The following is an 18535-nucleotide window of genomic DNA, read 5'->3' as shown; positions in this document are numbered from 1 at the left end:
AACAAGACTCAAGACATTACTGCTACTATTTTTAATATCAGTAAGGTGTTGAAAATGAATTCAAATAGAATTTAGGAGAAAACTATTTTCTGCAACGTGTTAAGATACGCCTGTGATTCATTTGGCGAAAGGGAGTGAAGCTTTCAGCGGATAACAGGAGTGTTGACATGAGGGCGGCAAAGTTGCTCCTTGGTATCATTATAAGCTTTCAGCCTAAATCTGTCAGAATTTAGATACAAATCTACATTCTCAAGGGGAACACACACGGAGACGATGGTTTGTTAGTAAAACTACACTGTAAAAAAAGTCCGTAAAATCAACAGTAAAAATCTGTGAAATCATGACAGAAAAATTTTGTAAAGAAAAACACAATTATATTTTGTTCATTTACCAGTATGATGTTGTATAACGTAGAACAGAAAATTATTGTAAATTTTAAAATGTAAAATTGTAAATAATATTGTATTTAGTTGTAGAAAACACACATTTTGTATTGTTAATGAAAAAAGTTGGATCCTTCACAACATTTCAGCAGTGTAAAACTAACATTTACATTCTGTGATGATTAAATCCAAATGAATTGGAAGCTAGCTTACCATTTTTTTGCTAGGGAGAAGTAAGTTTGGGCTTCCCTGTTTAAGCTGTTGCCCCTGAGACCCAACTCCAGATAAGTAGAAGATGGACGGATGGATGGACAATGAAATAAATGAATAAATTAATAGATTTGGAAATTAATGTGGAATTAAGTAATTATGATTCCACATTGTTTACTTCCAATTTTGTTCACTAGTTATCTATTTATATTCACTTGTATTTTCCCACTTCTTTAGATTGTCATTTCCTCTTTAATTCATTTACTTATTCTCTGTCAATTTTGATTGGATCATTTCTTCATATTTCACGTCTAACGTGGAGGAAACATCTGAATCAACAAGGAAGTCATGTACTTGCTTATTGGTACATGTATTTTATTTTTATTTATTATTTTTGCTAACACTGGATTTTTTACCTTCACCGTTGCCATTATAAGCTCAAAGTTCGGCTACTGCGAGAAAGACAGAGAACACCGCTTTGTGCTCAACTTCCGGTCTGTTCTGCTCTCTGATTGGTTCGCTTACCTGGCGCCTGAAAGCTGTTTGAACAAGTTCGTACAACGGTTCTCATCTCAGAAGAAGCTGAATTGTGCTCAAACCTTGACAAAGAAAAGAGCGCTGTTTGGACCTCGTCAGCTTTCAGCAAATGTAAGTTAAGCTTTGTTTTCTTCAAACGTAACGGTAATTTGTGTTTCTGGGGAGATTACATTTTGTTTTTAAGGCGTCATATTGCTTCTTGGAACAATATGCAGTAGAATCATTTTTTGCTACACCTGCAACACGTGTAACTTGTTGGGTAGGTTGAAATTGTTTAAACATGATTATATGTACATTTTGCTGTAAAACACTAGAATCATTGAGGGGCTATGTGTTGCATTGTAGAGTGCACAGAAACGAGCCCAGTTGTGTATTCAAATGCCTCGGCACAGAATGTAAGCGGACATTTTGTACATATGCAGCGTTTAAAACTCATTTTTACCGAGTTCACAACGTGGCTTCACAACCCGAATTAGCCAAAGTCATTGCTGCTAAATTGAAATGCACCATTTCATTGTGTGGGCACCAAAGCCAAACTGTGAAAGAAGTCGTTGCTCATTTAAAGGAGCATATAATGGAGGGGCGGCCGGTAGCATGTCCAGTGAAAGCCTGCAAAAAAGTTTTCAGCGTCAAATCATCATTCACAGCTCATATGTCCCGTAAACATAGAGGTATTTTTGTGGATAACATTGATGTTTTGTACAAGGAAACTACAAGTAAGATTGTTAGTCTGTCAGAAAACGATGGGCCTTCTGAGAGCTTTAACGATGCTCTGACTAATGAAAGTCACAAATTATCTCCAAATTTCAACAAGGATTATCTCAGAAACTTGTGTCTTTTCTACCTGAAACTTCAAGGACAGCTGCTTCTTCCAGCTTCCACAATACAGAACATCGTTGAAGAGATGCAAAATGTGCATGAGCTGGGAATGGATTACACTTTGACTAAACTAAAGTCGCTTTTAAAAGATGACATGTGTCTTGCAGATGATGCTGTTGCTAAAATCTATGATTGTGTAAGAAATTCTGATTTATTTTCTGTTTGTCATCATGGGCCACTGAGAACAACATATTCAAGAACTCAGACTTTCAAAAAAATGTTAAAATACACAGAACCAAAGCAAATATCTTTAGGAAGTGATGAAAACATGACCCAGAGATTTTCTTACTACATACCCATTAAACAGACACTAAGTGCACTTTTAGAATCAGATTTATGGAAGAATTCAGTGTTGGAACAGTCCACTGACTCACACCCGGATGTTTTCTGTGACATAAGTGATGGCCAAAACTTCAAGTGCAACCAGTTCTTCATTGAAAATCCTGGGTGCCTGAAGCTTATTCTCTATCAAGATGCCTTTGAAATTGTTAACCCCCTTGGTTCAGCAAAGAAGAAACACAAAGTTGTCGCTATTTATCTATCTGTGGCTAACTTACCTGCTCATGTGCGGTCAAGCACTGATCACATGTCTCTAGTTTCATTGTGTTCCGAGAACGATTTAAAACAGTTTGGAACTGCAAAGGTTTGCTCTGAACTTCTCATGGATTTGAAAGATTTAGAGGAACATGGCATTATTGCAGGTGAAGAAACAGTCAAAGGGGCACTGTTCTGTATTGCTGGTGACAATTTAGGATCACACAGCATTGGTGGGTTTACTGAAAACTTTAGTACTTCTCAGTATTTTTGTAGGTACTGTGAAATCACAAGAAAAGACTTTCTTAATGATCCAAATGCTTGTGGTCCACAGCGAACCCCTGAAGCTTACAATTTGGCAGTCCATCATCGAGAGACTGGAAGCATTCAAGACATCAAAGGTGTCAAGGTAAACTCTGACTTCAACTCACTAAAGTCTTTTCATGTTTGCCAACCTGGTCTTCCACCTTGCTTAGGCCATGACTTATTTGAGGGTGTCGTATCCTATGATCTTGCACTATACTTGAAATATTTCGTTAAAACAAAGAAATGGTTTACATATTCCCAGTTCAACCGTAGAATCAAGCAATTCAAGTACAAAGGATCAGATGCTCTCACAAAGCCATGCCCTGTCAACTCTGAGGCAATCAGGCTTTCAGGTCAAGCTGTTCAAAACTGGAACTTGCTGAGATTGTTGCCAGTAATTATTGGTGACAAGATACAAAATCCACAAGATGATGTCTGGCAGACAACTCTCCAGCTCAAAGATATTGTGGATTTGATTTGTGCACAACAAATTTCTTTGCCACAGGTTGCCTTTCTTGAAATAATAATCCAAGAATATTTGGAATCAAGAAAATCTTTATTTCCTGAAACTTCACTTAAACCAAAACATCATTTCTTGCGGCACTATCCAGCCCTAATTTTGAAATTTGGACCTTTGATTAGGTTGTGGACAATGCGTTTTGAGAGTAAACATGTCTACTTTAAAAGATGTGCAAGGCATTTAAAAAATTTTAAAAACATATGCTTGACACTATCAGAAAGACACCAGATGTTTCAGGCTTACATCTCAGCTGGCCCTAGATGCAATCAGCTGCTGCTGGTCAAGGACAGTTGTGTTTTTTACTCAAGCCTCTACAGTGATGAAATAAAACATGCAGTAAAAGACCTGGGATTTTCTGAAAAAGACACAAGTATTTCCACAGAGATACAATATAAGGGAACCGTGTATAAAAAGGGGCATTTCTTGGTTTCAAAGAATGATGAGTATATGGAGTTTGGAGAGCTGGTTTTAATTCTGATTCAAAATGACACTGATGTGTATTGTGTTATGGATGTACAAACAGCTGTCTATCATCCTGATTACCATCTGTATTCAGTGACAAAACAGACTTCAAGCACTTTGTGTATTAACATAAATGACTTGGTTGACTTTTACCCTTTGACCTGTTATCAGGTAAATGGACAACAAGTTGTTCCTCTGAAACACAGTGTGTTTTCAAAATAAAAATGTCTTTATATACCATGATGGAAAGTCCACTTAAAACAGATATGTTGATGAGAACAAAAATAAGGAAAAAACCGGGAGAGAAGTTTGACTAAAAATTTAAGGATGTAAATGAATAAAAAGTGTGAATCAGGCACGATATTTTGTTTGACACTAAGTATGACTCTCTTTAATTTGTACATAGTTGAATACATGTTATATTACGGTGATCTTGTGTTTTTACCATTATTTTGTCTGATTTTATTCCAGAAATGGCTGAGCAAACATTTTTACGTAGTGCTATCAATGAAGTGTTGCCCGATCTTGCAGAGGCTTCAAAAGACATTCTCGAGGAGACTTTACAGTCAATTGGAGTAGAAACGTATGATGACTTCCAGTTCATTGTTGAGAAAGACTTGCTGTCAGCATTAAGACCAATTGAAGCCAGAAAGGCACTTGCTGCTTGGAAATTAAGATGTAAGTAAAATTCTAGAAAATCAACCATTAAACACTGATATTCATATTCAGTTCTGATAACTTATTTTTTGTTTTGTGTTTTTGAAGGCAGGACCCCTGAAACCAGCAGGTCCTCAACTAATGCATCACAAGATACTTCTCCATCACAGCAGTCTTTGTCCCCGCTAAGTGTGTCATCAAACTCCTCCAGCAGCAACCAGACATCTGCAGCAGACTGGGTGGACACCTTTGAGATACCATGGGAAAAGTTCTCAGAAGAACTGATGCAGGCATTAGAGAGAGGTAAACGGCCAAGTCCAAAAATGAGGAAGGAGATGGTCAGGATTGTGGTGTCTGAAATGATGCGAAAAAGTTCTTACTTGGGTAAAAGGAGTTCTACAGAGGTTGCAAAGAAGATGGTGGCAAAATATCCAAAATCTCTACAAGACGTTATCGATGGAGATGTCATTGGCCCTGGCTATCATTCACTCGTCAAACAACTTCAATATCGAATTGACAATGCGAAGCGATCTACAATGCCTACAATAAGAAAGCGAAAGCGCTGCTCTGAAAACTCTGACACAGATGAAATTCCTCAGGAACAGAGAGCTGCAATTCAGGACACCTATGGGTGTATCAACTGGAATGTCAAATTTCTTCCTCTTGGAGAAACTGCTGAAAGTCAGCAACAGAAGAAGGACAAGCTCAAGATGATGTCTCTGCAGAAGGAGGCCAATCCTGAGGAGATGAAACTATTACTGAGGGCAACTTTCTACTCACAGCGCAAAGATATTAACCAGGGGAAAAGCATTCAAGATGTCTTGGAAGCCTGGCCTGTTTTATTTCATGACATTGGGATGGCTGTACACTACAAGGAACTTACTGGACTTGGATTGAAGGAAACCTTCATGAGGAACATGGATATGAAGGGAAAAAGACTGCTGAACTACATGAACACTGTTTGTGTGAACAAAAACAAAAGGTTTTTCCAGGCTCAGACAAAGTTGAAGATGTTAAGGGGAGAACTGGACGGTTACTCTGAAGATGTTAAAGAGTTGATGCTCTTACTTCTCTGCTACTTCAATGAAAATGAAGAAGCAGTGTTCTTCTGTGTGGAGGACACATGCCTAGCTGAAGAAGTACAGATGGAGAATGTCTCCTTGACTCCCACTATCATTGTGTGTGGTGAGTTCATTTTTGTTTTTCCAGTTTCTTTGACCTGTTGTCTTTTTTGTTGTCTTGTCCCCTTTCTTTGCACTTTTGTCCATCTGACATTTTCTTTAATAGTTTTTTTTTTTTCAATTATTTTCTTATGCTTTTACTATACTAATATTATTTTTCGTACTTTTTACTTAATTTGTTATTTTTCATATAAATGTCATTGTTTTGTTGTATCAGGAGTCTAAATGTATTTGTTCTTTCTCCTTAGGCCAATCATGCTTCCATGCCAAACGATTCATGCTGAGTGTGGATCAACAGATTGGAAACAACAACATCTCCTGTTTTATTTCTGCCCTCTGCATGATGTTTGGGAGCTATTATTGCTTTAACATACATTATCCATCGGGGCTGGCGTCTACACTGGAGTTTCTGCAGAGGTATGAGTTCTTGTTTTTTTGTTTGTTTTTTTTTAATTGTAGGCAGTTAAATTTGACTTTTGACAACTTTTATATCTTGAATAAAATGTTTATGTCTTTGTGAAGCACATTTTGATGTAGTTTTCTGTTTGTCCTCTTTATCTTAAGGTGTTTCTTCTCAATCAACCCAGACAAGGGCAGTAAGGTGGAAGAAACCCGTAAACCCAGACTGCGTGTGAACCCCCGTGTCCTCACCTTGATCCAGGAACTTGCGGATCATGAGTGGCGTGATGTTTGAGAAAGGAATAAAGTCAGTGAGTTATCAAGACAGTGTTTAATCTTAACAGAGCTGAATAGATTTCTAAATGTATGTTGCATCTCACACAGTGTCTTCTGAAGTTAAGAAAGTAGAAAAGACATATTTATATTTGTTCAGTGGCTGAATTTTGTTCCATGTCAGAAAGGGCAAATGAGAATTTCATTGAAAATATGTTTTCAATTAAAATGTTTATTTGTTTCTAAAAATATATATTGAATTATCATTATAGATACAGTTTATATTGGGCTTCCTTGTGTTTTAAATTTGCATTTAACTGGTAAATGTTTGTTGAAATTTGATTATTTATAGATATTTGAAAATAGAATTGCTTCTAAAAAAGGAAAACTTTTGAAGCAAACAAACATTATTATTAAAATGTATACTGGAAATAGAAATTTATTATATGTTAAATTTCTTGTATGTTGTATGTTAAATATCTTCAAGCCCCCCCGCCGACAAAAAAAAGGGGGTGAAAGTTGGCTCTTATACTGTTTCTGATAAAGTTAAAAACGTTGAAGAAATTTATATGTATTCAGCAGGAGCATGTGCTTCATGATGTTCAGAAAAGACAAATGAGAACTTCATTGAAAATAAATATTTCAAAGGCATGCAAGTGTATGTTTATTTTTTTAAGGTTATCATAGATACAATTTATATTGGGCTTCCTTGTGTTTTAAAGTTTCCTTTAAGTGAGAAATGTTTGTTGAAATTTCATGCTTATAGATATTTAAAGATATAATTCTTAGTAAAAAGTAAAAAATTAAAGCAAATTTCAGTTTTTCAGAAAGTATTAATAAAATGTTTTAAATTGACATTTTAACAGTTCTAATCTGTTATTTAAAGGTAATTTATCAGTAGGACTAAATGAAGTTTTTTGTACAACAAACAAAAATTGAGTAAATCTTACTGGAAAAAAAGTGTAAAATAACAGCATTATTATGATAATTCATCAGAAAAAGTTGGTTAAAATTACTTGATAAAACTGTTTTATTACAAATATAAACCTTTTCAAATCACAGTTAAAATTTGTGCAAAACTATGGGAAAATCTGTTTATTTCACAATTTAACACTGTTATAATTACTGTTTGGTCTGTAAAACAGTTTACATGTTCACTGTATTTTCTACAGAATTATTCTGGCAACCACAGCTGCCAGATTTTTTTTGTAAAAACAACAGAATTTTTTTTACAGTGTAACCCTGCTATTCAGCTAACCATGTTGTCTGCTTGTTTCTGTTTTAAAGAGTTAAAAAAGTTTAGTTTTGTCACAGCGCCTCACACAATGTGACAGTCTCTGCTTCTAAAATAAAAAATTGGCATTGACATCACTATCTGCCTTTATTTTGTTGTTGTTTCTTTTACGTATTGGTATTAGTTTAAGTGAAACTTATGACGATTTCTATCGTATTGTTCCAAAGTTTCACATTCGTGCATTTCCTAAATATTTTGAATGCGGTACTTGTAATCCCCTTGTCGTGTAAAAGAAATTGAAGTCAAACAAAATCCATTTTCAGGTCAAATCTTTACAAAAACTATCAGATATCTGAAATGGAAATCAGATTGGTACCGACCAATCTGATTAGTGTAAACTCTAACCAATATTTTTTTCATATTAACCAGCAGCAATTAACAAACACCTGTTGGAACAGCTGAGCTCATTTATAGGAGCTACTTCTCAGTGAAATGCTGGTAAAAATGTCAATAGGTTAATGAGCAGCGATGTGATGACTTCCTGAAAGCGAACATTCAGAGTGAGAGTTTTTCAAGAGACAGGGGCCCAATTTCAAGGTGCAAATTAATAAGTCAAATTTCTTTAAATCATATTTAATATATATAACATTTTTATAACAGCTGAAAGTGACATAGCTGCTTACCCCGTTTAATCCAATTTTTTTTCCTGCAAAATAAGTGCATGGATTTCAATCCTTGGACTTCCCTAACACATGATATTTATGAATTATTACATTTTATGTTGGCTATGTTGGTGAAAATACAGGTTTTATACTCGGCAACAATTGTTGCCGATGGGAAACAGAATAGTCTACATGACACAAATCTGGCCTATTTATACATATAAAAAAATAGGAAAAATCATGACATGCATAACCTATTATAACAAAGAATGGTTACAAGAGTGCTCAGAAATATTTTAGATACATAAGGATTCAATCTTGCAGATGTCATTGTCTCAATGTGCTAAGTGACCTTTGACCTCATTTAGTTATTTCATCAATGAGGCAAAATCAGGTGAAAATGTTAGTATGAACAAATCTGCATCTGAGAGGACTTTGTCCCTGTTCCACCAGACCAAACACAAGACCTTTGCCGTGTCCTAAACTAGTTTCAGGCATGGTGTCATCTTGTAGTTTCGTTCAGTGTATAGGCCAGACTTTGTGGAAAGGATCGGCTTTTGGCGGGTGAAATAGGGGAGGGTTTCAACTGTGGGATGAAGAAGACATCATTTTGAGGTTCCTTCAGGTCTAGAAGATCTAAAACATCTGTATTTTTAAACTATGTGGGAACAGCAAGGCATATAGAATAAACAGCAAACCTATGGACACATATATGCTGCTGTCTATGTATTATGCTTGCGGCAACAATTGTTGTTACACTTACATTCACTCTTCTTATGATCAAAAGATGAATGAATGGATACAATTTTCTTTATATATCAGTAGAAGACTCTTGAAAGAACATATGTTCAAAATATTTTATTTATATTTGTTTATTTAAATATTTTACTGACTTCCTCTTGTACAGGTTTGTGACAGACATTTACCTCCAGCATCACAGGCAGGAAGTAAAGAGGTCTTGTCATGTGACCTTTCATACTATATATATGAAATTGATATTGCTTAGAGTAGACACACTATTTTTTGATTTAAGAACTCAAATTAATTGCTAAAAGTCAAAACAATTATTTTAGAGGTTCCAGAAGTTAGAAAAAATGTCTGGCAACAATTGTTGTCAATGGATTTTAACAACAGTTGTAAAAATCCATTATTAAACGGGTTAATTATGCTATATAATGTCACTATGTGGCTGGAAAACACATAATACTGCCCCTTTAAGTTGATTTGCACTGTTTTCTGTTTTATTCCAACATTGACATTTTCATCTTAATCCTCTGTTGTTCCATCTGCGTCCCTGCCAGATGCCAAGGGTGTGTCAGCAGCCGCTGGGGGTGCAATTGGTGTATCCATGAGCATGTCTGCACACACAAACACACCTGCAGTCAAGGAGTTACCATCCACAACCAACGGGTGAGTCACCCTGAAGTCTGAGCTCGAGCTTTTTAAAGCTTTTTTCTTTTCAGTTGAAGTTCATTTCAGGAAACCAGATCTAAAAGCGGAGGGCTTGTCCTCTGGAGGATCCCGTACTTTCTGTTTGATTTGGTTTGCTTTTGTCTTCTTAATTTAAACCATCAACCATTTTTTTCTCTCTATTATTTCAGAGTTATTTATGTTTCTGCATATCCCATTTCTTTCATCCTAATTTTGTCTCCACCCGCCTGCTTTTTCTTTCTCTCTCTCCATCCCTCCTCCTCGTTTGTGCTTCACCATCAAGTTAACACCACAATTACCCACCGTCCCACCTCCAACCAGAACTCCTACCCCATCACCTCCTTCTGTTCCGACTGCTCCAGCAACAACAGCAACTACTTCTACACCAACAACACAGATGTCTCCCACAGAGACATCTGCCACCACCAAAGCAGCTGTCCCCACAGCAACCATCACAGGCACCCCCCCCACCGGTCCTAATGCTGAATCCAGCACACCGGCTTCCCGCTCCACAACTTCCCCCTTTGTCAGGCTCTCCACCCAGGCCAGCTCTACTCTTGTTGACATCGCCACCACAGATGGGGCCCTCAGCAACACAGAGGGAGCCACAAAGGAAGCTGTCGGTTCTCTAAGTGGCTCTTTAGAAAATGAAGGCACCTTAAATGTCACGGCTGAAGTGAGGCCCACATCACCAAGCAGCACCGGTGGCCATGCAGACCATTATGGTGAAGTTGTGACCACTTCCCCAGAGATGAACTCTACTGTTTCCAGAGAAGCTGGCCCTTTAATAGACCCCTCTATCAGTCTGGCCACTCCGGAGGAGAATGTCTCACCTCCGTGGCTGAGCGGCTGGGAAAAGCCTAAGAAAAGGACAGAGATGGAGTCTGAACTTATTCCATCTGTCGCCCGTTTGCTCGTCCCGACGCAATTACCTGAACCTGTTGTTGATGTCACTACTGATTCTCCAACAAAACTCCAGTCTGATTCTTCTTCTGAATCTTTTACTCCGGTGAGTTCATGCACCCTGCTGGGAGCGGGGTGCAAAAACAACATCGTCCATAAGTTAGCAAAGGACTAATAGAAACACGGTGGAGGTAGAAAATATGAATGATACGGTCGTACAGCATGTTGAAAGATAGTTCATACCCCACATTGAGAGTATGAATTAAAATCTTTAAATAAAGATTTATTTTTAAGTAAATCTTTTAAACAAGAAAACCTTCTTCTTAATAAGATTTTAAAAAGACGTTATAATAAACTTTATATTTTATTAATGCCAAAATGTATTCAGTTTTAGATAAGTAAGGTTGTAACAGTGAAACAGAGACATCTCCTGGGATTTTCAAATGTTTGGACGAATCAGGGTGAGGAGGAGAGTCAGAAGGATCATGCCTTATTAGGAAGACCTAATATGATCATATTTTTATATCTTGTCTTTCTGTTCAGTACTTCCACAGCCGGTGGTAAACTTCATTGACCTGTCTAAAACTTGTACAGGAGACTTGTGCAAATGGTATGATGGATAATAATGGGGTTATAATTCTGCTACTTTGGTTGACAGTGAATTTCTGATATGACTGATCACTACTGAGTTTTTTTTTTTTTTAAGATTTGAATCAATTCTTAATCCAAGATACACATATTCAGCCTGACTCTGAATACATTTAGATAATTTATCCTGATAAATTGTTCATTTATCTCGACAAATTTCTTGTAAGAATTTAGATTTATTGTTTTCACAAACATTATAATTAGTGCTTTTTATAATCACTCACAACAATGTGTATTGTTAGGATTAATTTTACGGATTCTTCACTGCTTGTTCAGTAAGAGTGTCTAATTCATTTGAAAATATGATTATGTACAGTTAGTCTGCAGCTTAGTGATTTAAAATACATTTCTTAGTCACTTTTATCATTTATCAGAAGTCCATATTGCCCAGTCATAGTATAGGCACAACATTCAACTTTTCTCTGAAAACATAGACATGGAGTCTTTTGGTATCCAAAGGATTTCTTAGTAAAAATCTGAAAATACTTTTTCATTTGTATTTAAATGCATTCATGAGTTAGTTATTCAACCATTCAACAACCAGGGTCATTGCTGCTTAGTATCTGCATACATCTGGATCTGGATTTGTTGTTTAGATGGGAAGACTAAACAACAGAGATCCCAGTACAGATCAGTAAGGACAGAGGACAGCTCCCCGTTTTCCCTTTCTCGTCTTCTTCCTTCAAGATGAGACTTGTACAGAGAAAGCTTGGTAAGAATGACCTGGTCTACAGTAGTTGTTTCCATTACATGCATGTGCAAAACTTTGTCCTTATTCCACTAATTTAAAACCCCCCACTATTTTGCAATTTCATTAAATAAGATTAAATTAATTTTAAGATTTTGTTTGTTTGTTTTTTTTTTAAAATATCCATATTTCCAGTAAGCAAATTTATTTTCATAATTTGGATTTGCACAATTATACGGTCAATGGAAACACGGCTAGTGTTAAAGGTTTTCTTTAGTTCTACAAATGCAACTAGAAAACTCTCCCTTTATCAAGCTTAGCTCTAATATTCTCCATTATAAGGCATATTACAGTCTGTTCAATCTAAAAAGGAGACCTGGTACTTTCCCAATTCACCAAATATTCCAAACTATTCCTTTATTGAACTTCCTAAAACTAGGAAGAGGAAAGCTTCAACACAAGGTCCCACGGTATTTACCCCAATATGCTTCCAGGTTTCCAGTTTATAAATCCAGCAGTGCCTGACGAGAAATCAATGCAATCTCAAACGTGTGGATGCAGCGGAGTAATTTAAAGCATTAACCTGACAGGTTTTATTGACTCAGCTGCTCTCTCTATGTGGCTGCTGGTCACCTCATTTAGCTCTACAGTCAGGTAATAATGTTAAGCTAACTCAGCATTTCCTTCTACGTGTAAGGGTGTTGCTGCTACATGCATATTTCTAATCTGTTGTTTCACAGTTTGCATTTTTTTATTCTTTGCAATCAAGACAAAATCAGTCATTTCATGATTCATGTTTTTTTCTTCTAGTGTGTAGGATGTGGATCATTTCATTATCTGAGTTTATCAGATGAGCAGATGAGTGTTATCTTCATGGATTGAGAGACTGAGAAATGATTCTCTTCCAGCTCTTCTTTTGGTTTGAGAAACTAGAAACGGCTCAGTGAATCTTATGATGGTACCTGCATGTTGCAGTGGTTCTCAGGTGGGACAAATGTTGGAGATTTTAACATTTTCCGACTTGTGTGACCAGGAATGCCCGTGTGTGGAGAAAGTTCAGAATTCCCCTCTGCTTCCCGTCAATGTGGAGAGGAAGATCACGTTGGTGGGCCAACACCTACACCTGTTTCAGGTAGTAAAAATAAAAGCACATATTTTCATCATCTGTAAACACTGGAAAATATCCTGTATGACCTCATAAAGCAAAGAGGGATTTACGTATGTCTTGTTTGTATTTTTTGCTGCTTTTGCGCTGATGTGTGTTTCAGGATGAGGATTTGGAGTACGAGTGTGTGTTGGATGTGGAGAATCAGTCGGTCGTTGTAGAGGCCTCTGTAGAGCCCGATGCTGATCGACCGTCAGTCTTCTTTATCACCTGTCAACCACACCAGGTCAGTAATAAGCACGTCCTGCATCTGGAAGTAATATGGAGGTTTAACAAAGTTATTTAATCCTTACATGATTATTATGTAACCATTAACTTTTCATCTTATATCCAATCTTGTGTTGCTTTAAAACATGTTCCAGTTAAAAGTTTACATCCACACATTGTGGTTTTATTCAACATTGACTGATTATACAACATCTAACTTCAATGAGTTTTAGAAACAAGAATTAGGTGAACAACTTTGAGTTTGAGTTTTCTGTCCAATGATCACAAAAACTATGCTGTGATTTCAAGATTCCAGTTTTTTTTTAGAATCCTGGGTCCAATCTGGTTTAAATGCAGAGACTTTTTCTGAAAGAAAATGAGAGCTATATTGTTTTCACATATTTACTTCCTTGAGTCTCTCTCACTTTTCCTACATTAAAGGATCCTTGGAGAAAGTAAGAGTATTTAGTCCATCTTTTTTGTGCAGCAAATGACGGCTTATAGGTCCATTTGACTCATTCTTATTAGAAAGGCCCTTTTTAGTCAAGGAAACGATTTGTTTGCTGTCTGGAATAATAGCCACTGAGGTTCCAAATTACATTTTATCCATAAAAAACTGTGACATTGGTCCTTTAAATGTCTCTTTCCAAGTTCACTTTCCTGGCATACGTCTTGTTAGATGTATTTTACTCTTCACTCTGACAATGTTTCTAACATTCATTTAAATTCATCCATTTGACTTTTAAGGATTGGCCAGAACTTTGTACATTTATTTTATTTTTCCTGGGCAATAAAAGCATTTGCACCCTGCTTGTGTTGCAGTATGTTTATTCCCTACTGAGGGAGGAATACTTGGCGACAATCAATGTGAGGAGAAAAAACAACTTCCTCATAGACAGCGCTGAGGATCTGCATGGTGAGTACTATGTATTGTCAAAGATGTGTCACAATCTCATTAAACCTGCATTTTTTTGCTGGGTTATTGAATAAACATGCTATCCTTTCCTTTGTCTTTTTTTTCTTTGGCCTCAGTCACTTTGTTCAACTGTTCAGTGGGCCGGTCCGACTGCAGCCGGTGTCGAACGGCTGACCCCAAGTACGGCTGTGTTTGGTGTGGCGGTGATGCCAGCTCCAGCTGTGTGTATCGAGACTCCTGCGTTGGTGCAATCGAACACACATGCCCTGCACCCGTCATTCACCACGTAAGAGCTTTTCACTTTTCATTCTGCAGTCATTAAAGGCTTCCTTTTGTGGTCATCCTTTAAGGCATGTTTAGCCAGTAACCTTGAGATGCAGAGGAGGATTTTGTTTTATTTCTTACTTTGCTTTTAAAATGGGAATAAAATGTCACTTTTTGTCAACACAAACTTGTGAAGAATCTTACAAGGTATGTAGGAAGTTCCTCTTTCCTGTTAATTAAGGCAGAAAGTTGCTGCTGTTGGCCTGTTTTTCTCCTGAAGGCTTTGAAATAGTGGAATATCATCAGGGGCGACTTGCCTACAAGGTTACTTTTGTTAACCCTAAAGCATTAATCATATGACATTAGTTCTGCTAATGGTAAAGTGCTAACTTCAATTCAAATCATGTCAGCCCTTTAACAACTACAACCCTTAAGCAACAATTTTATTTTGACATCCTAATTTACATGTCCTATAATTCTCTTGGATAGTTTGTTGTTTGAAATAAAGTTATTGGGGATTGAGGGGTAATACGAGAGAAAATGTCTAAGTACTTAGTTCTTAACAGTCGATAACTAAAACTTCAACACATACGTCAAACTTTTTTTAGTTTTATTAGTTTTATTTTATTAGTTTACAAAAAAGTCAAGTCATTTTGCGCTTTTGAATTTATCTGGAAAAATTAACTTGGGGGATAAGCAAAGTATACTAAAGGTTTTCAAATTGAGCAAAAATGCACCAAACTAAAGATTAGCTCTGTTTTTAGTATATATAGCAGATGTGTGCCGCCACTGAATAGCATTAAGATAAAACTTCATCATTTCATTATTTAGTAGGATAGAGTCTCAAGAAATAAAAAAAAATAGTTATGTAGTCACAAAATAATTTTTCCTGTCCATCTGTGTCATCAGATTGAAATCCTATTGAAAATGTAGTTGAGCCCAAGAGAAGAGAGAGTATGACTGGATTCAAGACCGTGGTTGATGCCTATTCTCCAAACTTATGCGATACAGTGGGGAAATTAACAAAAATACTGTCTCATTTGCATACAATTTTTAATTATCAGAATAATTTTAATCACAGAGTTTATGCAACTTCAATAAAATAGATTTAATTTACCCAGTTATGATTGAATTTTCACAAATAAAAGCAGAGAATTAATTTCAGACTACCCTCATTCTTCCTCCTCTATTTGTAGTGAAGATGAGTCTAAAGATGTGAAGTCAAGTTTAGACATGATGGACCTGCTCGATGAGACCATGTTTGTTCATGGCAGCCGTGTGAAAATGGACCAGCTGGATATACTGAACAACAACTGGAAACATGAAGGGACTGGTGTCATTTTCTGCTTTGGAATAATCTACTTATTCATGCTTATATAAATTGTATTAAACTCTGAGGGAGTAAATTGAGATCTGAAATAAACCTTCTGCATTTGAGGACATATGTATTGATCTTTACAGCTGAAATTTATTAGTTTAGGTATTTGCCACTTCTTGAGGTGATTGTTGATCAAATGTTCATTTTTAGTGTAAAAGGTGCCATATGCACCCAACCATTGGAATGTTTTAGTTTTGAATATAAACATTGTAAATCACCCAAGATATTGTGATTACCCAGAACATATGGTATTTTTGTGCTTCTCTTGTGTTTTCAGTTAGACCCTGAATCCGGTCCAACCGAGGGAGGCACAGTTGTAACCATTTCTGGCTCTAATCTCGGTCAAAGGGCCGAAGACATCCAGAGCTCGGTCACAGTGGCCGGAGTGCCGTGCATCGTCATCCAGAGCAGATACGAAGTCTCGTCAAGGCAAGGCGTTAGCACAACTCAACATACTCAGCGCTGTATCTGTATATTTCTTTATGCTAACAGCTGTGTGACTGTACATTGTAGTATAGTGTGTGAGACTACGAGCAGTGGACGGGAGATGAGGGGCCACGCCTCAGTCAGTGTAAGAGGAGGAGGACATGGGATTTCTGCTCATACATTCAGTTTTCAGGTCAGTATGACCCTGGCACTCTATTAAAATGACAATGTTTCAGAAACGTTTGATATTAAAACTGGTGTACCTGAAGGATGTCAGCTCAGCCCTCCACTATTTAGTTTTTATATATTCAATAAATGAGGATAAAATATAACTGTTAATTAATTTAAATAAACAATATGTTAATTGACGCCCTGTGATGGACTGGCGACCTGTCCAGAGTGACCCCGCCTCTCGCCCGTTGACCGCTGGAGAGAGGCACTAGCATCCCATGTGACCCCACACGGGATAAGCATGTTAGTCTCCCTGGTTTTACACACCTGCATCAAATGATGGCTCATTTGAAGGCCTAACCAGAACACTGACTTGCTGAGGAGGTTGTTACAACCACTAGGAAGAGAACTAAAACATGCAGGATGCTGGCCCTCGAGGACCGACTTTGGACACCCCTGATATACTAACACTGTTTCCCAACCCTGGTCCTCTTAGTCAAGTGTCTTAAGAGACTAAGTTAAGAGAAATTACTTCTCTTGACTACAAAATTAAACCAATGAATGCTGCTGTTATTGATGATAATCCACTGTAGTTCTGGCAAGTTCAGCTCATTTCCACACATGAGGAAGAACACTGCACTGGACTGAAACAGGCAAAGCAGGACCTTTCTGAAAAGTGGGGTGGGTGGGGGTTTCTTTTGTGTTTTTAGGGGAAAAAACCCCCACAAATCCTTCATTTGATGAATGCAGTCCTAGTGTGATGTGGCGCAGACAAAAACAGCACTGGGACAAATCACGTATGAGCAAAAAGCTTTTAACATAACTGTCCAATTAGGGGAAAAGCAGCTCCCCCTGCGGCTCTTCTTAATTAGTGCCTGATGAAATGTAAGGGAACGTCTGCAGTACAAGAGGAACAACTCGTCTGCTTATTTACATAATCGTAAAACACCCGTATCGTTCAGTGACCCTAATGAAACCACCTAAATGACAAGCAGCTTAATTAATATATTACATGGCTGTGAGGCAACCTTCATGTGTTTCCCAAAATTCCCTGGTGTCCTGTTTTTATCTCCCCAATAAATCACATGCTCTGTATTGGATTATTGGCTGCATTTCTTGTCCTTTACATCGTCCACTGCTCCTTCTTTTCCTGCCTCTATCTCCAGAATCCTGTACTCAGCAGCATTTCTCCTTTAAGAGGGCCCAAAGCCGGGGGATCGTCCCTCACTATCAAAGGTCAGAGACTGAGGACCGGGCATCCACGTGAGGTTGGAGTCCTGATCGGAGGAGTTCCCTGCATGGTGTAAGGGCCCCAAGAGGCTTTTTTAATTAAGAAAGAAGAAAAAAAAATCTATTGTGGGAGACAATCAATGCGTTTGATTTGCATGTGACTCTGGAGGAGATGAAAGAAAAACTGTTTCATGTTCAGGATCGACATCCAGGAGGATCAGATCAAGTGTTTGACCAGAGGCAGCAACCGGACGGGAGAGCACGGCATCACAGTGCGCTTTGGTGGAGCAGAGCGCCATCTGCAGGGTTCCATGTATCATTACACCCCTAACCCCAACATCACAAGGGCAGCGCCGTCCAAAAGCTTCCTGGGGTACTGCTCTCCACTATTTCTATCTGTTTGTAAAAGATAAGAGAAGGATTTTAATTATAGTTTACTTTACCTTTTTGACTATTTTAATTGTATTTGTCATTTTTAGATAAAGATATTAAGTCTAAAATTCTAGTGTACTTCTAGTTTTAAATGTGTTTGAGATGTATACCAACGTTTGTGTCGATGCTGGAAATCCTTGAAAATGCTTCTGTTTCAAAGGAGTTTTTAAGGTTGAGAAAGTGCTTGATAACTGCACAGTTTCTTAACAAAGTGTCAAACTTTGGATAAAAAAACTTAGATTTGAGAAACATAATTTATAGTTGAAACCAGTAGGCCTGTCACAGTAAGCAATAAATCAATTGCATAATAAATTAAGACAAGGTCAATAGTTTCCATTTGCATGATTTATCATTTTTTTCTTTTCTCTCTTTCTACCAAAAACTGGATGACCAAAGTCTTCAGTCTGCTGCTTTGGTCTCAACTAGTCCTTTTTCTGAA

At 37.3% G+C, this 18535-nt stretch overlaps 2 protein-coding genes across 5 annotated transcripts in view; both read left to right on the top strand.

Moving 5' to 3' along the window:
* Nucleotides 1-18535, top strand: part of LOC103466876 (plexin-B1-like) — a 92319-nt gene that overhangs the window by 59551 nt on the left and 14233 nt on the right. For 2 of the 3 annotated variants that reach the window (XM_008412763.3, XM_008412764.3), the window contains 10 exons: nt 9539-9647; nt 9952-10677; nt 12941-13039; nt 13176-13298; nt 14102-14195; nt 14312-14481; nt 16115-16266; nt 16351-16456; nt 17601-17737; nt 17864-18037. In XM_008412763.3, coding sequence (XP_008410985.1) covers nt 9539-9647; nt 9952-10677; nt 12941-13039; nt 13176-13298; nt 14102-14195; nt 14312-14481; nt 16115-16266; nt 16351-16456; nt 17601-17737; nt 17864-18037 — 1890 coding nt within the window. The remainder of the gene's footprint in view (nt 1-9538; nt 9648-9951; nt 10678-12940; nt 13040-13175; nt 13299-14101; nt 14196-14311; nt 14482-16114; nt 16267-16350; nt 16457-17600; nt 17738-17863; nt 18038-18535) is intronic. The other variant, XM_008412765.3, reaches the window with a different exon arrangement.
* On the top strand, nt 288-7488 carry LOC145552156 (uncharacterized). 2 transcript variants are annotated; one of them, XM_081608596.1, is made up of 5 exons: nt 288-2952; nt 4303-4509; nt 4597-5673; nt 5918-6086; nt 6234-7488. In XM_081608596.1, the coding sequence occupies exons 2-5, from the start codon at nt 4305-4307 to the stop codon at nt 6361-6363; spliced, it is 1581 nt and encodes a 526-aa protein (XP_081464722.1). In that variant the 5' UTR covers nt 288-2952; nt 4303-4304; the 3' UTR covers nt 6364-7488. The 2 variants fall into 2 exon arrangements, with proteins under 2 accessions (XP_081464722.1, XP_081464721.1); XM_081608595.1 differs by lacking the exon at nt 288-2952 and having other exon boundaries at nt 3952-4509.

The sequence above is a fragment of the Poecilia reticulata genome, chromosome 7 (genome assembly GCF_904066995.2).
Source record: "Poecilia reticulata chromosome 7, P_reticulata-male-v2, whole genome shotgun sequence".
Lineage (NCBI taxonomy): Eukaryota > Metazoa > Chordata > Actinopteri > Cyprinodontiformes > Poeciliidae > Poecilia > Poecilia reticulata.
The sequence above is the reverse complement of the archived record's forward strand: the minus strand, read 5'-3'. Positions and strand labels throughout refer to the sequence as shown.

Excerpts from the sequence above, each read along its gene's own strand:
- LOC145552156 (XM_081608596.1), top strand. The coding sequence starts at position 4,305 with ATGGCTGAGCAAACATTTTTACGTAGTGCTATCAATGAAGTGTTGCCC. Across the intron at positions 5,674-5,917 it reads TCCCACTATCATTGTGTGTG|GCCAATCATGCTTCCATGCC; the intron begins GTGAGTTCATTT and ends CTTTCTCCTTAG. Across the intron at positions 6,087-6,233 it reads ACACTGGAGTTTCTGCAGAG|GTGTTTCTTCTCAATCAACC; the intron begins GTATGAGTTCTT and ends CTTTATCTTAAG.